Raw genomic sequence first — 11,710 nt, 5'->3', positions numbered from 1 at the left:
GGGGGAGGAGCCGATTAGCGTTGGGCGCCACTTGCTGCGGGGGAGGGGGGGCTTACCCCTGCCGTGTGTTGACTGGTGTAGGATCACTTGGGATCCTAAATGAAGGAGGTGATGTTTTGCATTTCCAAACGAAGGAGGTGATGTTTCAAAGAAAAAATCCTTTTTAAAGTATGTTGACAGGTGAATTTTGCCTCCGAAGAGTTAACCCTTTAGTGATAGATCTGCACAGAACTTGGTTGTGGTGTGGTTACAGCAGCTGTATGCGTTCGGCGGAACTGGACACTGAAAAGTTTGAATTTTACCACGTGTAGATGATAACCTCTTCCTCCCCGATTGTTTTCTCCAAAACGACCCTACTGCTATTTCAAAACTGAAGGAACCAGAAATGATTTTGGAAAGGTTCTTACCATTTTAAGTGAATGAATTTAACTTAAGAATATAGCAAAATAAACGCAGCTTTCCTCTGTACCCTTAAAATTTGGCAAGACTTACTTGAACCATGATATATTGGGTCCATACAGTCTACTATGTCTGCAGTCTCAACTAAGCAGATTAGTTGCTGGGGCTGCTGTGATTGATAGTTTGGAAAAGTTCCAGGATTTTAAGGAGTTTTTCTCGGGCCTAGGAAAGTAATTCGAAAAGCCGAGTTCTCAAGAGAGCCTCAGAACAGCTTGTTATTGGGCCCCAACGGCCCGGGTTTTCCTTCTGCTACCCCTTCCTGTCTGCCCTCTTTTATATATATTCAGAATTGTAACTTAATGTCTGAAATGAAAGTCTAGTCTGAACGAGTAACATGGTTGCTGCTTCTCATCTCTTCTCCAGTGATCCCTGGAATAGGAATGGTGTTGGACTCGCAGATTAAAACATTTATGTCTACGTGTGCTGTAGAAATAAAGTTTCTGTTCAGGTCTGTCGATAGGAGTGCAATAAGATTGTCAGGAAGAAAGTAACACTTGCTGAACACTTAGGCCCCGTTTTCAGTGACGATTAAACCTTTGCTTTAGAAGCCACTGGAAACTGAGAGAGCTGTGAAGGTTGTACTGAAATAGTTTTCCATTCTAAAGTTCAACCCCTGGAAAACTGTTTTGTTCTGAGAGCCCTGATAACTGGTCACAACCGTTTCCTTAAAACTTGCCGCTCTCATGATACAGAAGAGAATGGCAAAGGAGATGACAGCTGGAGGAGAGTATCTACAGTACGCTGGAGTCTGCTCGCAGTAAATATGTAGCAGATAATCATTGAATTCAATGGGAACCAGGTACCTGCTTTGTGGCTTGTGGAATTTTAGTAAAAATATGAATGAAAACCTTACCTCCTGGCTCAGGGTTTCTCTTTCTTTTTACTAGATGTCAGTTTAGTTTGAAGCTTTCCAAATCTCTCAAAATGTTTGAATTACATAGTCTCCTTTTTTCTTATCACTAATCTGCAGTAGCTTTTAGAAATGTAACTAATAATACTGTATCTTTTTTGGTGTAGTTTGATGAATATCTATCACTGGGAGGTTTTTTTTTATCTTTAGAAACTGGTTTGTCTTCTCTGGCTTCTGTGAGTAGTAGGGAGGAAGAGTTTCAAGTGTGTTTTCTCTTCATGTACCTCAGTCCTCGGAGTGGAACCTAGATTTTGTTCCCGCACAAAGGAAATGGTATCATTTATTACTATGGCATTAAACATTTTTAACAGAATAGTGAAGAGTGAATATATCTTTATTCTTATGGTACTTTGGAAGTTGCTTGTGGCCAGTTAATTTATTTTCTCAATGAATAAGAATCAGAATATTTTGATTTGCTGTGCATCCTTTTTTTCTTGCTACAGTTGAAGAAGTGTTTATCTTGGATATCAGTTCATTCTGAGTCATATTTAAGCACTTAAGGGTGTCAGATTAAGGATTCCTTGCTTTTAAATTTTTCTGGTTTTCACTTTTGTTGCATATACAAGTGTACCTTACTTGGAAAAATTGACTTCTGTACGTTGGATTTCCTTATGTCATCTCATTTTCCTACTCATAAAATTGGAGATTGTTAAATATTTTGATCTGCAAATATAATTTACATAATATTTATTCACAAAGTAAAAATAAATTTCTAACAAAATATTAATACACATACTATATTTATTTTATTACAAAGGAGTTGAGACTTGTTTTTTTTTTTCTATGTCATTTTAATAGTCTTATGGGAAAAAAGTTGATTAACGGAATAGAATCCTTTTTGTTGTTAAATTCATTCAGTAACTCAAGCCACAGATTGGCTGTGTAGACTCCATTTCCATTTGGGAGTTTCTTCTAGGTTTAGAAGTAAACAGATCGTAAGACCAGAGGTACAAACACAGCTATTGACAATTTCCAACTGAAATATATTTGAATGGAAGAAAAATGATTCCAAATGATTATAAAATTCAAATACCAAAGTTAAGACTTTGAAAATTTTTTTCTTATTCAAGTCCTTTCCAAGTAGAAGTTAATTAATAATCAAGATAAGTCCAAACACTCTTGACTGGCAATGGAAGACAAGTCCAGCTCTGAAGTTACGATTTTGAAAGGGAGCTGAGTGATACTGATTACCAAGCCGGGGTAAAATTTTAACCTCTTACATGCGTAGGCTGAATAATGGGGGTACAGAGGGACGGGGGCCAGAGGGACAGGGCAGGAAAAAGTGCTTTCACTGTTTTTTAGAAGGACTAAAAAATTGTCTAGAGAATTAGATAAGCAGGTGTCTACATAGAAGTCTTAATAAGTATGCAGTATTTTAGCCTTATTACCTATCTACCATCCTGAATTTCACTTTCCACTGTTTACGATACAGTTCATTAGAACATAACAAGGTCTAAAAATGCTATGACCAAGTGGTTTAAAGGTTTCAATTTCAGAAAATAGACCTGACTCTTCAGTATCAATAGTTTTCTGTTAAGCACAGTTAAGAGAAAGTAAGGGTTAGTGTTGAAAAATACTCATGAAGGTTGCCTTTATCATAAAATTTGGAAGTTTTGTTCATGTCCCAGATTTAAGCTGAGGCCACTCCTTTGTTTTTGGACAAGGCCGGTGTAATGACTATAGTTTTAAAAGGCCAGAGGGGTAAAGGCTTTGCATGGGGTGTTTTACAGCTGCAGAGGAATACTGTTATTTTGAATTTCAGAGATAATGAACCTGCAGAGCCTCTCTAAGGGGGTTGGTTTTGCACTGAATCCATGAAATACTGTTGGGCATCAGTGACGTTTGACATCGAGCTGTGCTGATGCGGCTCTGCTACCAACTGTCTGTCATGCTGCATAAATTTATTAACCTCACTAAACTTCAACTTTCTCATCTGTAAAGTGGGCATAATATCTTTCTTTGTCTAGTGTGTAAAATGCTTACCTCAGTTCCTGATATAGGAAATGCCTGATGATGCAGTTATGATGAAGACGGTCATGTTGGGGGCCTGCCCCAGGGCACACACAGGTTCAGCAGCCCAGAAACAAACAACGTGACAGCATGAGTAATTGCATTTAGGTTCCAAAACTCAAGTTGTTTAATGTAGCACATGTATCTGGCTGAAGGTCAGTTTACGTAACAAAGGGTGTAGTTGGTTACCACCTTATCCTCAAGACTGTGGGACCACGTCTCATTTATCCCTGCATTTCATATTAGATACTCAAGAAATGTGCACTGAATGCAAGCATGAATTCACTCATTCACTTGGCTGGTAGAAAAGTAAGGCAGTGTTAGCTATACTGATCTTCGAGTTATGATGGGGTTACATCCTGATAGCATGTTGAAAATATCATTGTCGAAAATGCATTTAACATACCTAATGTACCAAACATCACAGCTTAGCCTAGCCGACCTTAAAAGCGCTCAGAACACTTAATTTGCCTACAGTTGCGCAAAATCATCTAACACAAAGCCTGTTTTGTAATAAAGTGCTGAATATCTCATGTTATTTTTTGAACACCACTGAAAGTGAAAAACAGAATGGCTGTCTGTTCAGAAGGGTTGTAAGTGTGTTCGTTGTTTACCCTCATGCTCCGTGTAACCGGCGGGGAGCTGAGGCTTGCCGCCACTGCCCAGCATCACCAGAGGGTATCGCGCTGCATATCACTAGCCTGGGAAAAGATAAAAATTCAAGGTTTCTACTTACTGAATGTGTATGCGCTTGCACCATCTGTATTAAAGTTGAAATATCCTAACGTGAACCACAGTAAGTTGGGGACTCATCTCCTTGGGTTGAATTTGGCAGTGGAGAGCAAAGCACTTTGATAACCACGCCTGCTACATAATGTTAGATACCTTTATTTTAAAGATGTTCAGGCTTGAGGGTTAACACAGATAGCCCCAGAGGTCTCTTCCAAACCTGATGTTCCACAGTTCTAGAATCCTCATGGGAGGAATGTGGGTGGTTTGAAAGTAATTCCTTGACAGATTATAGCTAGCAGTTCCTTCATCCTTAACATTTTTCTTTTTTCTTTTAGAAAGCTATAATAGGAAATGGTTATTCATGATACTGAATGATTCTTTGCTTTATGAAGCGTTTGTTTTGCAACTTCCTTTAAATAGGAGCCTCATTTTAAGTGTATTTACAACTTAATTCAATAGCAGTTTAAAACTGACTATTACGTATTGAAAAGTCAATCAAAGATGGTTTAAGCGTCTCTAAAATTATCATGTGTATTAGTGGAAATATAGCAAAAACATTGTAGAAAGCAAGTTTAAATCTCAAGTTTGTGTATATCTGTATCTATCTACGTATCTATCTATATATGACAGCCCAGATTGTTCTGTATAAAGATTGAAATTTTAATTACATGCAGCTTGTAGGTCTACATTCATCTTGGTATGTATGTAGCTACTGAGTTGAAATTAATTCCACCATCTTGCCTGTCTGCTTGCCCTGACTTCTTGGTACTTTTGAGCTGTGACACATCAGCGTCTCCTTTGATAGAGATTGGAATGATGAATGCTAGTTAGCCACTTGAACCTGTATAAGTTAGTAAGGCTTGACCCTGTTACTAGATCCCCCTACTGTGCAAAGAGAGGTGTTTCCAGTATTTCAGTTAACATGGTACCAACGCAAGGACCATGTATGCTTCATCAGTTTTTGTAGGAGAGAGAACTTAGCACAGTTAAATGCTTTTCAATTTGGGAGTGCTTTCATTTTCCTAGGCCATCATCCTGTAGTTTGTGTATTTAATTCAGAATGTAGTAATCTGATCCTAATGGCCCGCGAAGTATTTTAGTGAGATTCTTTTCTTCCTCCAAAAGATTAGGCAGGCTTCACACTCCCTTCAAGTCCATTTACAGCTGGGAGCCTGAGGTGGGAGGAAGCCCTAGGACCATTCTCTCCCTTAGTCAAACCAGCTGTAAAGTTGGGAAGATGCAGCATACATTGAAAAACAAATGCCGGGTTTGAGCTAAGGTTTTCTGGGTGAATTACCAAATAAGTATAATCAAAAATGTTTATTCTAGTTGTATTTAGTTGAAAGCAACTCAAGAATACCGCAAATATACATTCTTCCCGTTGAGAATTTTTGGGGGAAAGAAAAAAAAAACCCCATACAGCTGAATTCCATCTGGGTCTGTTCAGTAGGTGTGAAGTATACTTTGTAAAAATGGGTTAAGTATCCCCCTCACCACGCCCACCACCCCATCACCCAAGTTCCTTAAATGCACTGTTCTTATTTCTCCTCACCTAGGCAGGTTATGTGTGAAAGAATCACTTCACTGGTCAGAAGTGGTTGTTGATTACAGATGACCCTTGCATATTAGTTAGCAATTTAAATAGTAATTGAATATGCCATCTATTTTACTGTTTTCTAAAGTTTGTTGTATCTCTTAGGTGGAGAGATTGTTGATGGACTTGCTAAATAGTTTATGGTGTTATAAAGAGCCAGATTTTGAGGATTTTGTAGATTTTAAAAATATCTTGATGGTGAAGCAGTGCAGATATGTGTGGAACTCTTAGCTTGCTGTTTCTTTTTATAGACGCCCCTTTCTTTGAAAGACTGTCTCTGTAATTGTTTACTGTAGAATCCTTTCGCCTGTCAATCCTGTTGCTTTTCTGCATATTATTTTCTTTTGTCTTAAGTATTGTTTAAGTCCTTTTTTACTGTGTATTTGTTTCCCCCAGATAATTCATTAAGAATTTGGAAATTATACCTGCTTTCGATCTACACTTTGGGGGAAGAAAATCTTTCATTTAGCATCGTACCTTTGGCTAAAATTTGGAATTTAACTTTGTGTGTGCATACACCTATCTAATTTAGCACATCTTTGTATTTTTCTAATATACATATTTGAAATAAATATTGAAGATAAATACTTGGTCTTTGTAGGAAGTTGATGAATTAAACTAATAGGCAGTGTTTTTCCACTGAGAGCACTAAGAATATTCAGGATACCTATTTGGCTCTTTCATTTGTTGAAACTTGGAATCTAGCCCCGGATTCAGCTGAACTCACAATGAAAATTATTCATTGTATGTAACAAGTTTTTGAATCATAAATGAACAGGGTAGGTAGTTATTTTAAATCCATGAAGTTGGGGAAATCTTTGTTAGCTAAAAAAGGCAGAAGGGGGTTGAGTTTAGGAAACCACTCAGCCTGGATTCTAACACTTTCTCAGACTGAATCTTAACATCTAGTCCTTCTTCATTACCTGTGCTTTATTCCTTACCCCTCTCTGTTTGGTTACTTTGCCCGCACATTTTAGGAGTTATCCAGGCTGAGTCCTGGGTCCTCACCTCCTCATCCTTGAGGCCCGCAGGGCTGGCTGTCCCTCATCTGGCTGTGGTCATCTTCTGCAGCGGCTGGTGTGGTCCTGGCACGTGGATGCAGGAGACCTTGTCTAGTTGTGAATGTGCTGGACGTAACACAGGGTTTCAGGTTGAAGCCGTAGGTCCGCTGCTTGTTGGCTGTGGGCTCTTGGCCAAGTCAGCCATGCCTGAGCCCCCTGCCATGCCTGTGGTCACCACTGGCCTCTGCAGGCTGTGGCGGGAATGTGTCTGGCCAGCGCAGAGAGCCGTACAGATGCTCGTGCCCCCAGTCACAAGTGCCCCTGGAGCTTCAAGTCGTGCTTGAGTAGCAGCTCTTGCATTTCTATTGGAAACGGATTTATTCCTGCTTGGTTGTTTTCTAAGAGACCAAAAACACCTTAAAAATTCAGTTTGTGTTTATTGGAGAGATTCTTTTATGAAATTTAATATCTTAAAGCTTTTCTAACAACAAACTATGGTTTCCCAAGGGAAACTATTGTTTAAATGTGAATTTTATATGTATAAATTTATGTTTTGACTTTTAAGAGTCATCCTAGTTCTTAGAAGTAGTAGTTAAGTATTAAGTAAATGTTTCATTTTGGCTACTGTTCTGTCACTGGTGGGAGAATATATCAAAATGGTTCCTTGCTGTATAATCTTACTATCGTGATGGGAAATAAATCTTACCCATAAGTAACAGGAGTAAATTCAAATAAGATTTTCCTTCATTCAACAAATATTTGACCCTCAACTGTGTCCGTGACACCATACTAGACCCTACAGATAATTTAGAAATGGAAGCTTTGGGTTTTGTCTGCCACAAGACAGAAACCCACACCAGTGGGTGAGGTAGGCACATAAGTGATGTCAGCTACAGCGCGTGAGGCCGTGGAGGCTCCAGGGCTGAGCTCTGCAGGGTGTGGAGTGGGGAGGGGGCCGTCGGCGAGCTGGGGTTGGAGTCAAGACTCAGACACCTTCACCAAGGGCTGAAGGCACGTAGGCCGCAGAGAAGAGGCAGCGTGTGGAACGGGGGTGGCGCAGGGCCGAGGGAGCCGGCAGAGGGGGGGCAGGAGGGCCTGATGCCTTGTGGGGTGAAAAGAAGTAAATGCGGGGCTACCACCTTTGAGGTACTTGTAGGTAGGGTGTCACCCAAATATGAGAGGAATTGGTGCCAAACCATCTCGAATCCAGAGGCAAATGAATCTTATAGCCATGGACGGCTGTAAAGTTCAGAAAAACGGCTGCTGGGCCATAGAACTGGGTACAGAGAACCCCTGCCCTCCAGAAACGTTAGTTCTTCCACCACACACGTAAGGCTTGAGGACATGCCTCTGATTCAGTGCGCTGGGAGCTGAGTTATTAGGAGCTCTGGGACAGAGTGGGTCCAGGTGACTGGAGGCTTTCCTGGGTGAGGTCACTGTCAGCCCAGTTTCTGGGTAGAACAGATTAAGAGCTGGTCTGGACCTAGGATCCTGTACCCCAGGGAGGTACATCCCCTGGGGACAAGGACAGCCATCTCCTTACCCCTCCTTAATTGAGAAGCGAGTTAATGCCTCCTGGAAGATTCTTACTGTCTAACCGGGGCAAGCTGCTTTCTCTCTTTAGGGCTTATATCCCTGTGGGAGGGAAACAGTCCAAAGAGAATTCCAAAAGACTGATCTCAAGGTAAGCCAAGCCTTTAGCATCTGTTAATCACCTCGAACTTGACCCGTTCTTACTGATTTGCATGGAAGTGAGGGCTGCATGGAGGAGCCCGGAATTTCCTCAAGGCCATGGGGGACATTTTGACTGAGTATGTGAAAAATTTTGCCAGGAGGAGACAGGGGTAGCAGAGGGTAGCTTTATTTCAGAAAAAGGGGAGAACAAGAGCAGATCCTAGAGCTGTGTTGTGTAAGGGGTGATGGGAAGAATAAAGCCGGGCAAGTAAAATGGGGTGAAGCAGTAAAGGGCCCTGAGGGCTGTGCTGGGGAGGTTGGGTGTCACCTTAGAGCCGTGGAAAGACCTTGCGTTGAGCAAAGGAAGCCTACATGTTGTACAATTTCATGTGTATGAAGTTCAAGGACAGCTGCTCTCCCAGGTGCTAATTTCCTGATGTGTTTTGAAGTTTCACCTGTGTTGTATATCTGTACCTGTTACTCAGTGGGGGCATATTTAAGTGGCAGGGGTGGTGGGCTTGGGCAGGGAGAACGCAGGACACTTACAGTCTAAGCAGGAGGTGAATTCAAGATGAGCAGGTGGCCCGAGATACTCAGGGGTGTTGCCACTTGGCTGGACGTTGTTGGTGCCGGGTCTGGAAGACGTGTCCGCCCTCCTGCTCCCTGCAGAGCCCTGTGCTTTTGCTCTCCATGTCACAGGAGCAGTGGGGCAGTGGCCGGGCACAGGCTTTAGAGTCAGGCAGGCCTGAGTTCTAGCTGCTCCTCTAACCTGGGACAGAGATGGAGGACTTCACCTTTTTGAGAATGTCATCTAAAAGATGAGGCTAATACCTACTGAGGAGTGTCCGGAAGATCAGATGAAGAGATGATCCTAGCCCAGTGCATGGCAGAGGTTGGGGACTGCACACAGGGTCACTACCGCTGCTGTTTTAGTTAACGATCGGTATCTCAGGACAGGTGTCTAGATGCCAGAGAGGGCCGGGAGTGGGAGGGATCCTGAGGGAGGACTGGGGGAGGGGGGGAGGGGAAGGGGCTGCAGGCAGAGCGAAGAAGCCTGTTTCGTAGCCCTCGGGTCCTCGCGCCGGGGGGACTGGCGTCGGGGGGCGCGACTGCCTTGGGTTCACTGTGCCCCAGGCCTGCCAAGAGGAGGGAAGGGTCTTGGAGTTCCTGTCTGAGTGATGTTTTTGAGTTGTTTGGCGCCTAACACACAGAAGGTCACGCTGGCAGGGAGAGGCCGGCAAGCCCATCTCTGACGGCGGGCCTCACAGTTCTTCCTGCCAAGCTATATTTGGAAGTCTGATTAAAGCCTTACTTTCCAGGCTTACTGGTAGTCTTAGTTGTTTCCAGGTCAAGTTCACTGGTCCTCCGCAGAGATACCGTTGGTAGATGTGGAGAGGGCCTGGTGCAAAGAAGAGCGGCAGGTGCTCTGTCCAGGGCTCTCAGCCGTGAGCGAGTAAACACGGGAGCTTCCTTCTCGTTTAGTCCTTGAGTTTAAGGAAAGGTGCTTAAACCATTCCTCCGCTTGCTCCCCCCACCCCACACTTTTTTTTTTTTTCCCTCTGCTTTTGATCTCAAAATAACTAATTCTCTTTGCTGCCGAAGTTTTAGGTATCGTTAACGGGTTCGCTTTTGTTCCAGGGTGCCTGGCACTATGTGTTCCACTCTTGTGTTTTAGAAGGCTTTTTAGATACGTAAGTTACAAGGTACACTTCATGCATCAGACGCATCAGAGAAGCTACGTAAGATAGCCCTTTAAGAGAATGCTGTTTTCTGTTGTTTAGCATGGCCTGTATTTGCATGGAGTCATTGCAGTGGAATCAGTGATCAGCTAGACTGTGGGAGAATATGCATTTTCAACCTTTTGTCCCATCACAGCTCTCCACACTACAATAGTCATTTCTCTTTGTAAAAAACAAGTAGGTCAGAGTTTGCCTTTGGTTCTCCCTTGAGATTAATTGTAGCTTGTTGGCGAGGGCTCCACAGAGCATCACCGCGGTGTGTGGTATTCATTAGTGTGTGGATGGCTCCAGTCGCTTCTCTGGGGGGCTCTCTCTCCATCTTCCTGGGTTGTCATCCTCAAGCGCTTCTGTCTTAGGAGGAATGCTCAGATCAAAGTCCTCGGGCAACAGTTGCAGCCCTCCTGCAGCTGGGGGTCCTCTTTCCCACCGCTCCCCACAGAGACCTCTCCACCTGGGGTGCTGTGCCCCCTGCCCTGCCATGTGCTTCCCTCATTCCTGCCCTGCCTTTGAGTTGCCCACCCTTTCTTCATACATCCCAGTCCCTTTCTTTCTTCAAGACACATCTCCTGACTCACTGCTATAAAATGTTTTCAGACAGATGTTATAAACATCTCTGCCCAGCGTCCATCGGTGCATCCCCTGTCCCACTGTCTCGTCTGCTTGTGGCATCTCCTGGCCATTTCTTATGTGTTAGACCATTGAGGGCTCCAGGGTGGTTGAAGTGCCAGACTGGGAGGCAGTGGAGACCTCTTTTGAGGGTAGGGTCTGCCGTCGACTTCCTGTGAAACCCTGGGCAAGGTACTTTGGATTTTCCTTGAAACAAGATTAAGGAATTGAATTAGCTCTCTGAAGTTTCTTTGATCTCTAAAATGTCTTCAGCATTTGTCTAGAGAGTCTAATCTGTTGCTTATGATATAGTTACTCTTTATGGGAATTTATTCTTTTAAAGCAGAGGGAGGAGAGAATATATAGGTTTTTGTGGCCATGTGATAGTTTGTGATACGTGAATGTAGATGTAACTTTTATCTATGTAGTATCACAGAATACTAGGATATACAATGAAGTCTGTGTAATTTGAAAAACATTCTAGAGGAAAACTTGCTCCTACTGTAGTTTTTGTAGGTGAGAAGGAACGAACTTTTCTTCCAGAGACCACAAAGCAAATTTTTTTTTCACATTTGAGTGCCTCCAAATACTAGTATTTGTTACACGTTGCTTTTTCTGGAAGGAAACTTCAGGATATGGCACCTGTGAGGTAAGATCTTAATGTCTCAAGGCTGAGCCGCTGCTGTGTCACGTTTTATTACTCAGTTTCGTTCTTTGGAAATGTAATGCTTTTCTCTTTTTTTTTTTTTCTTTTTCTTCTCCGTAGTCAGAAAATGGGTAAGAAGAGTCGAGTAAAAACGCAGAAATCAGGCACTGGTGCTACAGCAAGCGTGTCCCCGAAGGAAACCTTGAACCTAACTAGTGAGCTGTTGCAGAGTAAGTCTCGGCTTGGTCTTCCCGCCTCTGTGTGGGACACGTGTGTCTCTCTCCTCACACCCCTGCACCGCGTGGGAGTCCCTGTTCTGGGGAGCAGGAGGTGAAACAG

General features: G+C 42.8%; 1 protein-coding gene across 3 annotated transcripts in view; it reads left to right on the top strand.

Moving 5' to 3' along the window:
• The window catches only part of SETD3 (SET domain containing 3, actin N3(tau)-histidine methyltransferase), a 71,504-nt gene that overhangs the window by 1,029 nt on the left and 58,765 nt on the right, over window positions 1-11,710 (top strand). For all 3 annotated transcript variants that reach the window (XR_002892857.2, XM_024130976.3, XM_024130974.2), the window contains exon 2: window positions 11,492-11,601. Coding sequence is in view for 2 of the 3 variants with exons in the window: in XM_024130976.3 (XP_023986744.1) it covers window positions 11,499-11,601 (103 nt within the window). In the remaining variant the exon portion in view is untranslated. The remainder of the gene's footprint in view (window positions 1-11,491; window positions 11,602-11,710) is intronic.

Source organism: Physeter macrocephalus, chromosome 11 (genome assembly GCF_002837175.3).
Source record: "Physeter macrocephalus isolate SW-GA chromosome 11, ASM283717v5, whole genome shotgun sequence".
Classification (NCBI taxonomy): Eukaryota; Metazoa; Chordata; class Mammalia; order Artiodactyla; family Physeteridae; genus Physeter; species Physeter macrocephalus.
The sequence above is the reverse complement of the archived record's forward strand: the minus strand, read 5'-3'. Positions and strand labels throughout refer to the sequence as shown.